The sequence below is a fragment of the Thunnus maccoyii genome, chromosome 19 (assembly GCF_910596095.1).
Source record: "Thunnus maccoyii chromosome 19, fThuMac1.1, whole genome shotgun sequence".
Taxonomy (NCBI): domain Eukaryota; kingdom Metazoa; phylum Chordata; class Actinopteri; order Scombriformes; family Scombridae; genus Thunnus; species Thunnus maccoyii.
Window position 1 is genome coordinate 16216101 of NC_056551.1, and position 18900 is coordinate 16235000.

General features: G+C 40.8%; 1 protein-coding gene across 2 annotated transcripts in view; it reads left to right on the plus strand.

The window, feature by feature from the left end:
• Positions 1–18900, plus strand: part of dnm1a (dynamin 1a) — a 58318-nt gene that overhangs the window by 29837 nt on the left and 9581 nt on the right. For both annotated transcript variants that reach the window (XM_042395966.1, XM_042395965.1), the window contains exon 15: positions 2362–2475. In XM_042395966.1, coding sequence (XP_042251900.1) covers positions 2362–2475 — 114 coding nt within the window. The remainder of the gene's footprint in view (positions 1–2361; positions 2476–18900) is intronic.

Sequence of the window (18900 nt, forward strand, 5' to 3'; positions counted from 1 at the left end):
GTGGCTGTGGTGGGGGATGCTTGGCTGCTTCCCTTTCCTCTCTTTTTCAGCTGTGTCCTCCCTGCAGGCACACACACACACACACACACTTACACTCATACACACACTTTGACACTACAGGATGACAAAACCTCTATAAAACGCTATCGTACGCTGTTCAGCCCACAGGAACATAAAAGAGCTAAATCAAGATTTGCCTCCCTGTTACATAATGTTCTTGTGTTAATGTCACAGGCAGCTTTCAGTCTCAGTTTAGAGATGCTCGTTGTGGCTTGGACGCTGAGGGCGGTTTGCTTTGGCAGTGAAGAGATGCCCCCTCCAGCAGTAGTTTGAACTACATAGAGAGAAATTCACTCAGGCCTTCTCGAATTTCATCTCAAAGAGAAGGAGGGTGAAGACAGAAAGAAACAGAGAGAGATCACAAAAAAAAAGAGAAGAGAGACAATTTTCAAACATTTTTATTCACATGTCACTAGACATCTTCTCTCTGACTCCCTCTTTTACTTCCCACCCCCCCGCCTTTTCATCCACAGTAGAGGAGGGGAAATGAAGACCTGAACTGTGGCAGACATATGTCACCCCTATAGCCGTCAGTTGTCATAACAACCACCCAGATTGTGGTCAAAGGTTAGGGGCACATAGTAAACAAAGCGGTGATCCTTACTTCCTGTTTACAGATGGATGTAGTTGGCCCTCAAAGACCCCACAGCTACTGGAGTTTATGGAGATATAATCAATTATGTAGATTGAAAGCTTAATTGTATTTTAATTAATCCCTCAAATGCTGCTGGATCCACTGTGATGAAAGTTTTGTTCAAACACATATAACTTTATTTTCAATTCTAATCTAGATCCCAAACTTTATCCTAAATGGTTTACAATTGATTGTAAATTGGATTGGGAGAATAATGCAGACCAAGATACAAGTGAAATACCAAAATTAAAACAAGGTGACTTGTAAAATGCAAATGTAGGAAAAAGATTTAATAGAACCTACTTAAGACAACAATAAAAAATAAGTAAATGGTGAGAGAACGGTTTAAATTAAGAAAGAAAATACGAGCGATAAAAGACACAAGTCATAAAATTAGAAAACACTACAAAAAATAAATAGATTACAATAAAACGGTGAAATCAATTGAGCAATAAAAAGCATTAAGAACCATAAAACCATAAAATTATAAGACACTGCATAACTTTAGTGAGATAAATAGACTAAACAGATGGGTTTGAATGACAGGGGAATATGTGAAAAAGATGCACAGTACAGGTGTGCAAGCATACAGAGACAAATAAAGTGATTTTTATGAAAATGTAACGCCTGCACATTGACTTCAAACCACAAATGTACTTAAATATGTAAATGCTAAATCTTTACCAGGTTCCAATTGAGATCAAAATGTTGTCTAATAAAATTAATTTGTGGTGTAAAGTCAGTGTGAAGATGTTACTCTTCTCATCCTTATAGTTTTGGGTAAAATAGATAAAATGAAATCAATTTTTAATGATGCATCCACTGAAAAATAGTGTCTTTCATTTGAATATTTCACTCAGTACAACAGTGAAAACCTTAAATGAAACACTGAAACCATCAGTTATAGAATAAATATGTGAGATTGTCATACGGTCTGTTTCTTTTTTCTAGAGGCTACTTGAGAGGAAATGAAACATCAGAGTTTATGGGGGAAAGTGATGCTTATACTGTAGATAGAGAGAATACCCCAAACCCAATTTTTAAAAGCACATACTTTATAAAAGAGTCAGGCTCCTGTATTTCACTGCATGGTCAGAAAAAACTTTGACATGGGCCATTCTTGTTATAGCCTCCTTATTTCCCTCACCCCACCCTGCTTGCTGTCCCCACGCTGCCGTCCCAGCAGCCAGCTGTGCTGGTACTTGACCAAAGATGTGTATTTGGCCTTTACTAAATGCCCTGCGTTGGCGTAGCTTTGTAATGTTCTCTCCACATTCTCATTCAGCCGGAGAGAGGAGTTAACGATCGGTTCAAGGTAAATAACTCGTACACCACGTATTGTATGTGTCTTTAGTTTCTGTGTGGTGGAGAGAATGAAATAAAAGTTAGAAAAAGAGAGAAAAAAGGAATGTGAGGAATGTGTTTAGTCACGTAGGTGAGCGTCACCCTGCTGTTGTTTGTGGCAGTTACTTCTTCTTCTTCTTCTCCACTAGAAGCAGTATCATTACATTTTACTGTGTTGCCCCTTACATGTTAGTGTAGGTACATACTGTATGTACAGTAAGTGTCACGTACACAGGCTGAAAGGTCTGATGTTGAGATTGTGAATATGTGTGTGCTGTGTGTTATTTATAATCACTTTTTGCCTTTTGTCTGTCGTTTCTCAGGTGATCAGGAAGGGCTGGCTGACCATCAACAACATCGGCATCATGAAGGGAGGAGCCAAGGAGTACTGGTTTGTCCTCACCGCCGAGTCTCTGTCCTGGTACAAGGACGATGAGGTGAGATTGTGTTCACACGCACACAAACAAACTGAAGAAATTTTCTTATGATACCTGTTTGTGCGCCAAGTTGCAGACTCATCAAGCTGCTTGATGTGACTCATCTGTCAGAGGGCTGCCAGCTGACAACAGGATTTTATTTATCTGCTTTGCAGTGTTGTCCTAGAAACAGTGAAGCACCAAAGATTGGTAAAATGATGTGAAGATAATGAAGCGCAATGAGAAACTTGTTGGACGATGAGAGTGCTTGGCAAAAAAAACCCCAAAAAACCCCCTTTGTTATAGAAACGATCATAGAAAGGGGAATAACAGGAACTCAACAGAATCAACTGCAGCAAATCACATTTTTATTGTTAAAATTTATGTCTTAAAAAATGTTTTTGAGTATTTTTGCAGGATTACTGGGATATAAAGTAGATCCTGACCGATGCTGGATTTTTGAGGCTGACACTAATATTGATATAAATAACAAAATCCAGGAAGTCTTGCTAAATATTTGTCCTTAAGTGATGCAGAAAACCATGGGAAAAAAACTAAGGCACTCTGTCTTCAGGTGAAATAATACAGTGAATTTATACTTTGAGTAAAGGCAATTGAGCAGAGCAAAGCGTATCGACTCAGGGTCATCAGGGTTTGACAAACACATAATCATAGTCTGAATTATATACCAGCCGTGGGTGGCGTTCAACCCAACACATATGGCAACGTAAATAACCAATAGAGGGCGTTAAAACAAAGGCATGAGCCCCATACATATGTATATGCCAAAAAATATGAATCCACAATAAGACATGATAACAATAAGTGATATTGAATCCCTAAAAATACTGAAAATACTCAACAAGTGCTGAATACTGAAAAAAGTAAAAGAAACAAATATAAGCAAAAAATATATGTCCATGCTCTAAAACACATAAAACCAACTTCACATACTATCTGCAATTTTATTTCAATAATTAATTTCAATGAAGAAGTAATTATATGCAATTAAAACAGACAAAAAGATTAAATATATGTATAAATATACAAAAAGACTTGCAATAAAGCAATAAGTGAGTGCGTCCGCATCAAAAAACAAGTTTGCATGAAGCTTGAATGTAGATAAACAAATCTCAGTTTGACATTAGATTACCTGATCCCCTCCAATGTTGATATTTCAGAACTTTTTGATACAAAGTCTTTAAATTTGATTTATTGAGCTGTGACCAAGATATGTAGGCCTACTGAGCGGGAAAATTGATATTTGCTAAATAAATTTGTAAGTGCCCTCTGGTGGACAGAGTGTGTAATGGAAACAAAACAAGTCTGAACTAAATAATTAAATAAACAATATCTTTGGCATTTGTGTTCAGTTTCTTGATAAGCCAATACTGATTGCTCTGTGAAAAGATAACATTTAATCGTCTTCCTCTACTACAGAATTAAACAGGTAATAATAATAATAATAATAATAATAATAATAATAATAATAATAATAATAATAATAATGATAAAAGTTTATTTATTGTATTGAGTGTAGCGTAGTCTTTTCTCAAAATTTGATTTTGTTTGACTGAATTCAGGGGCTGCTGTATGTGAAGAGTTATTTGTTGCATTCGGGGGGGAAAAAAGAAAAAAAGAAAAAAAAAAACCACATTCATCACCATAAAATCCTGTAAACATGTTTGGAAAAAAAGGATTTTGCAATAACTCCTGCAACCCAGTGATTTCCACTAGTTGAGTTGTCATTTTCAACTGCCAATAAGCCGGGCTGTGTGTTGTGTAATCCTGTGATCTGGCTAGCGGAGCAGAGCTATCTGCGTATTTTCTGCACAACCTCAGACATCATCACCCGTGTCTGCATCACCCAAAAACTATGCACCTCATTTTAACAGCAGCACTTTTATAATATTTTCCTCCAAATTACAATACCAGGAGAATTATTTCAGTCGGATCTGTGTGTGTTTATTCTCCACGAGCTTTCACCAAGATTTAGAGTCTCTTTTCCATGTTCTGGTCCAATAATTCGTTCCAGCTCATCCCGCTGGCAAGTATGACTGTTGGTCAAGTTCAGTGGTTGTCCTCTACACGCTGAGGATGATTTGACCCGGTGTGCTTTGTTACTGGGCTGACTGGTCAGAGCGGTGTCCCATGATGCTTTGCAGAACTATTAGGAGCTAGCCACAGTCTCGCTGTCTCCAGGCCGTAGCCGCAGCCGCTCTGCTCGCTGACATAAGGCTGTGTGTGTGTGCGTGTGTGTGTGTGTTTGCATGTGTGTGTGTGTGTGTAACATTGAGACGACCCCTTTCCAAAGAGTCAAGACCCCCCAGCATGTCAGACACCGAAGCTGGCACACACATGTGCATACCAGAGCCCCCTGCCCTGTTCCCAATTCCCAACACACACACACACACACACACACACACGCATACACACACACACACACACACACACACACACACACACACACACACACACACACACACACACACACACATACAAGCTGCTTCTAATAAACTTACTTCTTTTCAAAGAAGGGGCACAGAGCAAGAGAGGGACTGGGTTGTAGAGAAGGAGAGGGGAGGAGGCAGGAGTGTCTCTTGTTAGCTGGTTAGCAGCAGAAGTAACAAGGACCATGTGAAGTGAGAGAAAGTGGGGAGGGGGGCACAGAGGAGGGAGACGGGGAGGAGAAGAAAGAGGAGAAAGGCCTGGTGTGGACATCTTGCTTTTATATCCTTACTTCCTACCTCTTTCCTCGAAGGTTCAAACCAGAAGAAACTCTTCTTCTCGTTCCTCTCCTTGTCCATCAATCAGTCTGTCTCATTCTTTCCTTTTCTGCCCTCCTCATCTCATTTGTCCCCTCTGTATCATTTGTCTCCCCCTCCCTTCTTGTACTGTATATTTATTTGAACTTGGAGCTGCAAGGGCACAGGGAGACGTAAAACCAACACGCAGTGCCGGTGTTAAAGCTCAGCGGCAAGGCTGAAGGGCACTGCAGCACCGAGTATGATTTAAAAAAAAAAAAAAAAAGAAAGAACGAAAGGAGAAAAAAAAGAAACTTTCCATTATGTTTTCTATCCAAGCTGAACATTTCTACATAGTCCAGTCACACACACACACACTAAGAGTGAGTTAGAGTGCTCATGAGGGCCTACACTCATATGTGCACCTGGGTAGATTCTTGCCAATATACACACATTTGATTAAAAAAAAAAAAGTTGGAAACAGTTTCATGTTTATATTCTTTAAAAAAAAATGCATCACTGCCTTCAGAGAAAAAAAAAACTTATTGTGCATCTTTTTGTGCAGTTTCATATAAAAAAGACACATTCATATGTTTCTTTACACCAACTCACAAAACAGCGCAGGTTTTATTGGCTGCCTCTCGTCAAGGGGAAAACCCTTGCCGTAGTCTGGCAACACACACACACACACATATGCGCACGCCACCCCCAGACACTAATAATAACTTTCAACCCAACTAGTGGTGCCAGGATGTTTTGGTTAGTGTACGTGTGTGTGTGTGTGTGTGTTTGTGTGTGTGTGTGTTTGTGTGTGTGTGTGTGTGTGTGTGTGTGTGTGTGTGCCTAGAAACCTTCTGGTCTGTATTACCACAGGACATGCCAATTCTTTGAATCAGGCAGTTCTGTAGCTTAAAGCTTCCCAAAGCAGAATGAGAGGGAGGGAGGGAGGGAGATGTGAATGGAGAAAAAAATGGTTGAAAGAAAACAAAAATGTAGATAAAAAAGACCAACATGACTGTGATTTTTGTAGACTTTCATACATTCTTGCAATCAGATTTGTTCATTTATGCAGAAACATTTCCACATTGATGGTGTCAAACACAAATAAATAAGTGGCAGATATAACTCTGCTGTCCTTTGGTGGCTATATTTTCTTTGGGTGCCCCTTTTGGCCCTCTGAGTGTGTGTGTGTGTGTGTGTGTGTGTGTGTCTGCCCGGGTTTCCCTACTCCTGTTGTAAAGCTGCCAGAAAGCCAGACTCGCCTGGTGATCCCAGCTGTAAACATCCTGGGGGGAAACGGCAGACTGCTGCTTTCAACAAACTCACCAGAAGCATGTCTGCTATATGGTGTATGTGTGTGTGTGTGTGTGTGTGTGTGTGTGTGTGTGTACTGTGCACTTATGTGTGGGTGTGTGCTTGTGTGCATGCTCCCAGGGCTGCGACTTATACATAAAAAAAAAAATAAAAATGCTTGTGCGTGGTGGCAGAGCTCTAAATGGAAACAGGTTGGTTTGTGGTTTTCATTCCTGCAGACGATGCTCTGAGATGGGACACCGTGTGAATGTTTCTGCCCTCTACTTTGCTTTTGTGTATTTGAGAGGGAGAAGAGAGTTCAGAATGCTAACGCTGCGGGTTCGCCTGATCGAAGACACGCAGGCTGGAAGACAAACTGCGGCCCGGGGGGGGGGAAAGAGGTAGAAAAGAAAAAAAAAAAAAAACATCATGGAAAACGAGGCAGGGGGTCCAGCTAAACTTGTAACGTTTCACATGACGTCACCTACAAATACTGAAGCCACAAACGATTTTGGATCCTTTTTTTGGGAGAGCTATACAAAGACTCGTAAAAAAAAAAAAAAAAAAAAAAAAAAAAAAAGGCGAATAGACAATGACAGAGTGGCTGCTCTTTCAACATTTTTGTACGGTGGCTTCCTGCCTCTCTGCTCATTACATGGTCATTTGAGGTAAAGCAGCCACAAGTCGATGCAGGGAAGGCACAGACGTAATTGTACATTTTGGTCAAGAGTGCAGTGTGATGCTGGGGGTTTACTGTGTGTTTTAGGTATCTTTTTGGGTAAGCGTTCATTTTTTTTTTTTTTCTTGCTTTTTTTCTGTGGTTGAACTTTTTTGGGAAAAAGAAACAACGTGCTGAGAATGCCATGAGACCATCAATCATATTTGTGTGAATGTGGTTCTGTAGGTCAATATGGGATTTTCCGTTATGTGAATGATTTTTCCGTCAAATATCTGCAAATGTTAATGAAAAATAGTCCAAAGACTTAGCCGTCCATCTCTGTGTGAGTTGCAAGAGAAAAGAAAAATAGAGACGTCAAATAGAGAATCTTTATTTCAAACTTCTTTTTTTTTTTACAAGCTGAACTGATGACATTACAAACAATACAAACCAACTATAAACAGCTTTCCCTGACATTTACATTATTTTTTTTTTGTATCCGTCAGTCATAAATCCAGGCCAGGCGAGGGCCGGGCATCTGTGGTAGAGCCTTTGGGTGCTTTATTTAGGTTTGTGCCCAGATGGACAAGGGGTGGTGCCGGGTGTTCCCACAGCTTGATGTGCTCGTGCCTGCTGCTGGATGTCCCCCTCTCTCTCTCTCTCGCTCTCTTCTCGCCTCTTTTTCAGACAATTTCGAGTCGTCCCGTGCTTCCCCGGGCCAGCCTAACCAATGTGCAGACTACTGTACAACCACTACTTCCTGAACAGGTAGTCTGAACACTGGGCAGGCGGGCCGGGCTGAAGGAGGCCGTGGTGGAGAAGTATACAGGTGCTGTCAGATTCAAACACACGTATCACGCAGAAAAAAAGAAAAAAAAAAAAAAAAATCCTCGGTTGAAAGCGTACACACACACTTACTCACTGTGATTCCGGTATCAGACTCTGGAATCCAGCTCCTCTCGCTCTCACAGTGTGACGGCTACAAAGTGCTGATCATGCTGATTGAGCGGGCTGGAGGAGAAACAGCATGTGAGGGATGGATGAGGGGGCCGGTGGGGAGGTATAGGAGGAGGAGGAGGAGGAGGAGGAGGAGGAGGAGGAGGAAGAGGAGGAGGAGGAGGAGGAGGGGGAAGAGGAGAGGTTAGACAGAGGTGATAGCCACTGATTGGCAGATTCTACGACATTCCCGCTGTGAGATGCAGCATTCCAGACCGAACTCTGGAGAGGAAACAGAAAATGCAGACAGGCAGTTTGGATATTCCTCAATAACACAAAGAAATGTTGAAAAGTAATAAATCTGATGGTGAAATCTGTGTTCAGCTCAGGTAAAACTATGGGTTAAACCTACATTTATTTATTTATTTATTTTAACCCAGAATTTTTTTGTGTGTGGAAAAAAAATAAAAAAAACAGAACAAAAACTAAAACTAAAACTAAAAAAAAAAGCACACGCAGAGGCACACACGAACAAAAGGTCATACCCCATTTAGCACAAATTTGTTACAACCTAAACTGGGTTTGCCCCCGCTGACCCCCAGGCCAAGAGTAAATAAACAAAATTTTAAAAAAAAGATATTTCACAAGTTCGTTTAACAGTTTAAAAAACTGCTAAGATGAAGCTGTCATTAAAAGTGAGAAACACCGACAAGAAAAGTCCCTGCTCGCTCTTAAAGTGCACTTAACTTCTCTCGGTTAGGAACTTATCAGTGAATACTTGTGGTCAGCTGAGATCACGCTACATCTCAGCCAACTCTGACCCAACTCTTCCCACTAAAACACCAGACAGAATGCCAGACGGTGGGGAAAAAAAAAAAAAAAATCTCTTTGAGGAGGGAATACCTGTCCTGTGATTGGACGATCACCATTTCTCTTCTTCGCATCTTGCTGTCCTGAGTGATGTCCCCTCTTTGTCGGATGATATTTATTTTGTCTCCTTCTGGACCGGTCAGCGCCAATCACCTCCCTCCGTCCTTTCATTCAACGCTGCCGCACCTTTGAGGCGAAATCGGGTCGATTCTGTTCAAGTGCGACTTCTGCGTCATCTGGGTTTGTCTTCTCAGGTTTTCCCGGAGCAAAAAAGACGCTCCGGTATCCAGCAAGGTGGACCGGCTGGAGGCTTGACGTGGCAAAGGACTGGCCACCTCAAGTTTCCCCTTCGAGAGACAGAAGGAGAAAAATGAACGAGAGAGAGAGAGGAGATATGGAGAGAGAAGGAGGAGGAGCTCGCCGGCCCCCCATTTTTCCTTTCCTCTCTCCTTTCTTTTTCTTCCTCTCTCCCCTCCCTCTGTCTGGCTCCCCCCTTACCTCCCTCTCTCCCTCCCTCCCCTCCTCCTCCTCCTCCTCCTCCTCTCTTTCTTTCTCTCCTCTCTGGCTTTTGGGGAGAAAGTGGAAGGTCAAAGGTGAACAGGAAGTGAGACGCATTCATTTGGCGTGTGTGCTGTTAAAGTTTGGAAAGGGAGTGAAAGCTTGGCCGCCAAGGGAGGGAACTTTTTTAGTGGAAGCGTATGTGGGCAGATAGGAGGATGTCTGCATTCGTGCGCTCACGTGGAGGCGTATATGTGTTTCGTAAAAACCGTCTGCATCTTCTCCTCTTCCAGCCAGTGTTATGTGTGCATCTCTGCTCACGGTACATTTGAGTGTATATGCGGTTTTTTTGGACGTTTGAGTGATGGATGTGTGTGTAGGAGTGGGGCTGGATGAGAGCAGAGGCTCCATGGTCTTTGTAGCAAGGGCAGGAATGTCGGCGTTTTCTTGGCAAGCGGGAGGAAGCCTTGTAATAACTCCAGATGTGCAGCCCTGTGGTCTCCATCTCTCTCTTGCTCCCTCTGTTTTTACTTCTAAAGCTGATTTCCTCTCCCTGTCCGACTCGAATAAAGAGCCCTTTATGCAGCTCTGCAGCCTTCCCAACACACACACACACACACGCACAGAGGGGGGGTGTCGGTGGTGCTGGTTGGACGGGTGACATACTACTGGTAAATCAGAACCAGAGCAAAAGAGGTTTTGTATGTGTGTGTGTGTAGATGGGGAGGAAAAGTTTGATTCACAGTTGCGACATAAGTAGTCAACAAGTAAAAGTTTGCCTCCTTCACCTTCCTCGTTTCACACACCCACACACATTTAGGATTCATTCTTACTGCTGGCAGACAGGAGTAATCAATGCTAATGTTTCCAGGTGTGTGTGTGCCTGTGTTTCTGTATATGTATGTGTGTGTGTGTGCAGAGGTGGCCAAGGCCGTGTGTTTATTTTAGCTATGGTTTCTGAGCTCCGACCTGAGCTCGAAATCAAAGCAGGCGCAATCCCAGGAGAGACGAGTCAGCAGTACTGGCAGGGAGAAGGAGGGATGTGGAGGGAAAATGAGAGTGAAGGAGAGGAAAAATGGAGATGAAAAGAGGACGCAACTTCAAAATGTGTGATACCCAACCTCTACGGTAGAAAAATATAAAAATGCGGCGGAGAAACAAAGCCAGGAAAGAGAGCGACAGAAGTCAGTCGTCATCGCTGCGACAGAGCGGGGAAAATGCATGATTGTTCCTGTTAAATTTCGGGTTAAGGATTGGAGGGAGTGAATTTTAATGGGTGGGTGGGGGGAGCACTGCGGTCGCACCAACATTGTTTCCACTGTTTGGATGACCAGGCAAGCAGCTTCCTTTTCAAACTCTTAGTCAGTAAAGAAATACTGAGTAAAGTATGCACACACACACATACACGGACACACACATGCACACATGGATACTGCACACACATGCAGTGTAATCTGTGCTTCCATGTTATTCTGTCTGCTCATGAAATACTGCCGCTGCTGTCGCTGTGTTTTGTTATTGCATTAAAGCCAACGTCTCCGTCAGTTCATGTGGGTGTATGTGTATCTTTCATGTCGTAAAAGCGGGATTCCCGTATCATCAGTCAGCTGCGTTTCAGTGAAATCTCACAGCTAGTTTTCAAAGAGGCGATAGCGTGTTACATAGCTATTAATCTTGTTGGTTAAAAATGTGAGCCACACGATAGCTTTGTTTTCTTTTCTCTCTCTTCCATAATATCATTTAAATTATTTCTTTGCTGACATGAGAAACCGAGTGACTGTGCTACATATTTCAAGATAGCGGAGCACTTAAATTGTCTTATGGTGCATTCGAGAAATAAATTCTGGTGCTCTTCTAATTTCACAATATTTTGTTATAATTTCCACATTACTTGTGCTTACACATGCGTGAGTGCTTACAGTTAGCTTTTTATGTTCAAGTATTTCAAATATACACAGTATGACTCACTCACACTGGTGATAAGAGTAAATATAAACAGAAATGGTCGAGTTAGCTTTTCTGTCTTTGCTGCCTTTTAAACTTAAAGCATAGAGTATCAGGTTAGAGACAGAAAGCACGGAAGAGAAAAGAGAAAGAGAAAGCAGAGAATTTACTAAATTTGATAATTTGCTGCTGGAGGTATGAAAGTGAGAATGAACAGAACAAAGATGAGAGAACTTTTAGAAGAGAACTGGTTGAAAATGATGAAAAAAAAGTTACAATTGTAAGAAAACCGGTTATGAATGAATTACTGTGTCTCATTAGTTAAAGAAAACATCAGAAAAGAGGGTTTGAGATTGTCAAACAGAGACAAGAGGAGGTACACAAGGTGGTCTGTGGATATTTGGAAGTTTATCCTGCTTGACTGATGAGATAAATGAGTAAGTATGCATGTTTGTCTTGCTGTAAATTATCTTTTTTTTCTCCTGTATATCCAGAGCATAATACGAAAATCATTATAGAAACAACACCGGGGCTTAGACCCAAGCAGATGCGGGATAGATAAAAAGAAACCACATAGTTGTGCACTTAATGTCTTTCGGCATGTTGTATATCCTGTGTGTGTGTGTGGTAGTTTGGTAGTTTTGTTGTGCACAGACAAGAATGACACATATTTAAAGATTACTACATGTGTTCAATAAGACATGACAGGAGTTTGAGCTTTCCTGTGGTTGTTTTATAGCTTTTAAAGTATATATTCTCATGTTGCATGTACCTATTTTATACTTTTTATTACATATTATGTCATTTTTAAAAAATATTTTGTCTGAATCAGCGTTGGATGATAATCCTGTAAGCACTGACTTTTCCATGATTTCATGGATGATAAATAATTGAACCTTGACATACCGTAAATGAGAGATTTAAATGTTCATATTACAAGACTGGATTTACTGTAAATCCGTAAACTAAAAAGAAAAAAATCCATCTTTCCTTCTCTTGGAAGTGCACAAACATTGGCACAGTCACGTCATGAAAATTACTCAGTATACACACACACCCTGTGAGTAATACAGTATGTGTACACGTTTTGATTCACAAGTGCAAATTGCATATTCTGGCGGTTCATTTCACTGTACAGTCAGTAGAAGAAGAAGAAGTGATTTTAGGTTTGGCTGTATTTGGATCACGCAGTGCTGATGATCGAGTGACTGTTGTGTTCCAGTAAAACAGGATGAGGGTTGGGATTAGACTAAGGCCATGAGTTTATCGAGATCCAGCATGTCTAAAGACGTTCTTTAACTATGGAATTCTCTCCTTTTTACTTCATTTTTGTTTCCATTACATTAATGCCACAAATACATGTTAGCACTCTATATAATATGCAAGTACTATAAAACCAAAGTGTGGGACTTCAAAGCATGTTTGGCTTACATATGTGAATGTTTTACCTCAAAGTATTCTGACATGATGTTTTAAGCTCGTGAAAATTAAGAGACTTTTCACACGCCTCATTTGCCATTTTGACACATCAATATATAAATTTGCGTTTGGGGTTATATGTGACTTTTTGTAAGTGTAAGTTTTAAATATTCTTGAGGTTTTATGCCACCATGTAGCGCTGATTGTCGCTCAGTGAGAGTTTAGAGACTCAGTAGACACACAGGTTGAACAGAGTGTTTGACCTGTGGATTGACATGTGTTTATGTGGTTAGTGAACCTGGTGTTGTCACCCCCCTCCCCCTTATCCTTCTTTTACTCTTTGGTGGTCACCATTGATTGATCACATGTCCCGGCTAGCCCCTAAGGTTGTTACACTGACCTTCTGCAGAAGTAAACGCAAAGCAGATCATTAACTGCTTAGCAATTAGCTGCTAAACAGGAAGTTATCACTGACCTGCCAGCCTGCGTTCAAGCACGCCGCTGACTGAATGTGTCATTGTCATGTGGCCACCACGTTTCCTTTCCGTGGAGGAGTTTATTTTTGTTTGTGCTCGTTCTCACAGGAAGAGCAAAGAAGAGAACAAAGGTTGTCTATTTTTTTTAAGAGTCACTCAGTGACTCTTAAAAAAAAACAACAAAACACACAGAAAATATGAGAATTAATTTTCATCCGTGTGAAACTGGACAAGTCAGAAGAGCTCGAAAAAAACCTTCTCGCCTGCACCGTTATCAGGAGGCACTCTACATGATATATGAAGTATCAGAGAATGCTGGCACGCGGTCCAAGTTGATTTGTTACGGGCATTATTGCACAACCTCGTAGCTAGATGAGTCACAAACGTTGTCCACATTGTCTCAGAATAGCTATTCCCAAACGTAATTCTCCCTGTTTGCTGTTGCTGATTTAAATGTTGACAACATGTGGCCTTTCATTAAATAAAGTCAAAACGGCATTTAGCCAAATTAAGATTCTTCTGATGCTGTCTCTGCTGTTTCTCACAGACATGTTACTCACAGACTAAACAATGATTTTGCATGCGTGGGATTTTTGAAGATATGAAGACAGTAATATCTGTACTTTTTTTAGGAACATTTTCTTCTGGAAGAAGTCAGTTATGTTCAGAATATGATTTTTTTTTTTTTTAGATTACTGTAACTGGACTGAACTCTTCTAATTTGACGTTGTGCTTTTTTTTTTTTGCAATGTGTGGACGCAAAACAAGATTTTCCATTTAGTGCTTGAAACCCAGCAGGTCTCATCCCTTTTACGTCTATCCCCGTTGTGAAAGACTCACAGAATTGATGTCTGTGTTTCTTTTTTTTTTTTTTTTTCCTTTTTTTTTTAAAGACAGAACTCAATAGGGGAATGGCAGAAGAATGGAGGGAAAGGAGAAACGGAGGGAGGTGAGGAGGAGGGTTGTGAAAATTGCCGTTGGCTGCCACCCAGGGCCCAGTCTTTGTGGTAATGAAGGGTTAGAGGCAGCGTTATTGCTCCCAGATGCCGTGCGGCTTCTCCGCAGCCCTTTGATGCACGGCCCAAGTCACCAGGACTTTTCTATCAGGCTCCCATCAACATACACACTACCACACACACATGTACACACCGAGGCATGCAGCGCTTAAAAAAAAAAAAAAAAAAAAAAAAACAAGGATGCTGTAAACGACTTATCTTTTTGGTTTATCCGACCAAACTACTCAGATTTGTTTCAGAGTGTTAATTGGATACGGTTTGTGTAATGTGTGTGTGTGTGTTTGGTGTTTATACATACTGTAGCGTTTGTGTGTGTGTGTTCGTGTGAGGCCAAATTTTGTCCACTTTTTTTTTTTAAATCATGTTTGAATCTCTCAGACGTATTTTGGATGGTATGCACAGCGGTGAAGTGCCTTTATGAATCCAGAAGTGAACTTCCTCTGGCTTTTCATAATGAGCCTGCTATTACTCACTAACAAAACAAAACCATGGAAAGTACTCTGCTCACACACTGCTCCAAACACCACAGGCTGCAGTAACTACCGAGTGCACTACCTTGGGCTGCTGCTGTGTGTGTGTGTGTGTGTTCGTGTGAGAGAGAGCGTGAAAATGTCGCCTGTGTAGAGGTATCACACATCACACATGTGGTTCGGGTCTAAACGAAAAGAATTTATTAATCTATTAAAAAACAACGGGTGTGAAAATCATCAGTACAGTCGTTAATGTAAGATTTTGTAGGTAAGTGTATGAATGAGTGAAGAACAGTGTAGATGTTGTATGCTGAAAGTTTATTGTGGTTGTGTGATTATGAATGTTTCTTGTTCTCCGGTCTCTCTTGAGACTAGCTGAACGAGACTACCTGATTAAATAAAGTTAAGATAAAAAAGAAATTAAAATTACTAAAGGTTTCCTACTCAGCCTCCCAGGATAAAGAGTTGATTTGCCCATATTACTGTTACACAGGGTAATCCATATATAGCTGCAAGTAATGATTATTTTCATCATCAGTTAATCTGCGGATTATTTTCTCAATTATCGTCAATCGTCAATTATAGTCTCAATCGTTTTGTCTATTACACATCAGAAAAATTGAACTAAAAAATGCTCATTGAAATTTTCCACAGACTGAGGTCATTAAATGTTTTGCTATGTCTGAACAGTCCAAAATCCACCATCCAAAGATATGTTCAGTTTACTGTCATGTATGACACATATAAGTGTCCACACAATCCAAATGCTCACATTTCAGAAACTGCAACCAGCAAATATTTGACATTTTTCCTCAAAAAACCCCCAAAAACGAATATTCGAATGATCAGAATAGCTTGAGATTAATTTTCTGTCGATCGACAAATTGATTAATTGACTTATTGCTGCAGCTCTAAATCTACAGACCTCACTGTCAGTGGTGTTTGTGCCCTATAGGGGAGATTTTAGATTGGAGCACAAAAAGTGCAACAATAATACCGCCAGTCCTAGAACTTCAAATATGAACTCACACTAAAATGAAGTGCAAAAATACCTCTAGCCCTGACAAAGCCCCCCCCCCTATTTGGTGCCCTAGCAGCCGCCTATATGGCTTATGTCATGGGCCGTCAATCAACAGAAGTTTAATTGGCAACTATTTTGATAAACAATTAATCATTTCAGTCTTTTTCCAAGCAAAAATGCCAAACACCCTCTGGGTCCAGCTTTTTAGACACATATCATTTGAAAATCTTTAGCTTCTGCACTGTTGGTCACAAGACAAGTGAGTTGAAGGCATCACAGAGGGCTCTAAGTAATTGTGAATGACATTTTTTATACAATTTTTAAAATTTTCATAGAGCTATATACTGTGTACATGTAAGTGTGCACGTGTGTGTGTGTGTGTGTGTGTGTGTGTGTGTGTGTGTGTGTGTGTGTGTGTGTGTGTGTATAGAACTGGAACTCTTGGGTTCCTTTGGCTCATCAAGGTAGAACGTGACATCACACAGAACACATTCTGTTTCACTGCAGTAACTGGACTCATTTCAAGTCATTTAGAGTCATTTCGAGTTATTGACTGTCAAGTGCATCTTTCTGTCAACTTTTACAATGGGTTTTCAAGAGACACAAAGCGACTTCCATTATTCCTGGAAAGACAACAAAGCCCAGAAGACTCTGGAAATCTTCCATGAGGACAGCTTCTGGTCTATAATGAAAAATGAGACCATACGGGCACATCTGAAGGAGGAAGCCTACAAGGTGGCTGACCTGATTGCAAGAGAATGGGGCGATCAGAAGGAGCCAGAGATAGACGAAAAACTTTATAGATACAGTTTTTGGTCTTTCATGAAACATGAACCCATGCAGACACACCTGAAGGGAGAAGCCTACAAGGTGAATTACCTGATTGCAAGACACTGGGGCAATGAGAAGACTTTGAAGTCCAAGCTACACCAGATGACTTGCGAAAACCTTGATGAGGACAGTTTCTGGTCTGTCATGAAAAACGAGGCCATGCATGCTCATCTGAAGAAGGAAGCAAACAAGGTGGCTGACCGGATTGCAAGAGAATCAGGCAATCAGAAAAAGCCCAAGATAGACCAGATGACTTGTGAAAACCTTAATAAGGACAGCTTCTGGTCTATCATGAAAAATGAAGTCATGCATGCTCATCTCAAGGGGGAAGCCTACAAGGTGGCTGACCAGATTGCAAGAGAATTTGGCAACCAGAAGAAGCCCAAGATCAACCAGAAGGCACTGGAAATCTCCCATGAGGACAGCTTCTGGTCTATAATGAAAAATGAGACCATACGGGCACACCTGAAGGGGGAAGCCTACAAGGTGGCTGACCTGATTGCAAGACAGTGGGGCAATGAGAAGACTTCAAAGTCCAAGCTACACCAGATGACTTGTGAAAACCTTAATAAGGACGGCTTCTGGTCTATCATGAAAAATGAGGCGATGCATGCTCATCTCAAGGAGGAAGCCTACAAAATGGCTCATCTGATTGCTGGTCAGAAGGCATCTAAACCCAAGAAAAAAGAGAGGACTTCTACACAAATTGATGGGCAAAACTTCTGGAGCTTAATGGAGGACAAGGCCATTCATGCTCATCTGAGACAGGAGGCTTTTAAGGTGGCAGAGATGATTGAGAGAGACTGGGGTACAAAGGGCACAAGGTCCACCAGCTCTTAGGACAGACTGAGGAGGAGGAGGAGAGTGGATGATGAAAGTCCTGAGAAGGTATGAGATGCCTGGCAGAAGAAAATTGAAGATTTAAAATCTATTCAGGATCTGGCAAGGAACCACACAGAGGTATTGGAGGCTATAATTCAGTTATGCAACATCCTTGGAGCCACACGGGTACTTACAGGTGGCAAGAATTTCACCAAAAGCTTCCTTATTGCTGTCAGCAAAATATGTTCTGATGCAGCAGTGGACGTGAGGCGCCACGGACATGACATCCTTCAAAACATTTCCATCCACAACGCTTTCCAAAAGCAGTGGAAAGAGGCCGTTCCAGAAAAGGACAAATGCTCACTGGAGGGACTCATGAGGAGGCTGAAAACAGTGGAAGGGACCTGCAGCAGAGGACTATAATGATTTCACTGTTAATTCATAATAATTGGCAACAAAAAAATAAAATAATCAAAGACTTGAGGTCTTGAATCAGTGCACAAGATAGTTTTATGGTTTTAAGGTGTTATATGATGTTAATTGCAATGAAACAACAAAACAAACCTCTTTGACCAAAAACATGGATGAGTAAAGAGACACAGCAGGTCTGGATTCAGTGTTTGACACAATTACAAAGCTTTTAAAAAATTCTTTATGGGTCAGAAAATTATGCAATTATTATTATTATGTAGTTACAATATGTATTATGTAATACCAGGAACATGCAAAGCACATTTATGAATGAATACTCACACAGGCATATTGTAATTATACAGGTTTACAATGAAAATAATTATATTAACAGCTAGTGACAATATATCACAGGCACACATTAAGAAAATAAAAAATGTATTAAAGTCTGTGTAGAGCACTAATAAATATGAGTTCTGAGTTTTTCACACCACAGAAAAATGTGTTATTAATCACCCAGCCAAATTTCACGGATTAAAAAAATCGCTAAGTATATAAAATTAGGTTTCAAAATCATGGAAAAACAAGCAGTATTCTGAGCTCTGAAACGCTGGAGGCATGTCCACTGAAGGTGCTGAAATTTAAAAAAAATCAGAAAAACAAAAAAATCAGTCAGTTAAGGGTTTTATTGGTGGAGAAATCAGGTTTTTTAGTCATCAGTGCAACATTACTGTGGCTCTACAAAGATGCTGTTGTTCCCCAGTTACTGTATGAGAGACCAACTCTTAAAGCTGGAACTGAAATACGTTACCATAACATCTTGCTGTACCATTAAAATAAGAATGTACATCTCCTAATGGAAGCTTGTTTCATTTGTTAAATTGTTTTAGGATGTGTTATTCTTTTAATAGCCTAAGCGGCTGTCTGGTTCTTAAAATCCACAGAGGAATTAGAGGAAAGTGAATTTGTTGGCCTCCTGCTTCGTGGTCTAAGCCTCTGTACCAGACTCCAGTCAATTAAGTCCATAATTAAATGAC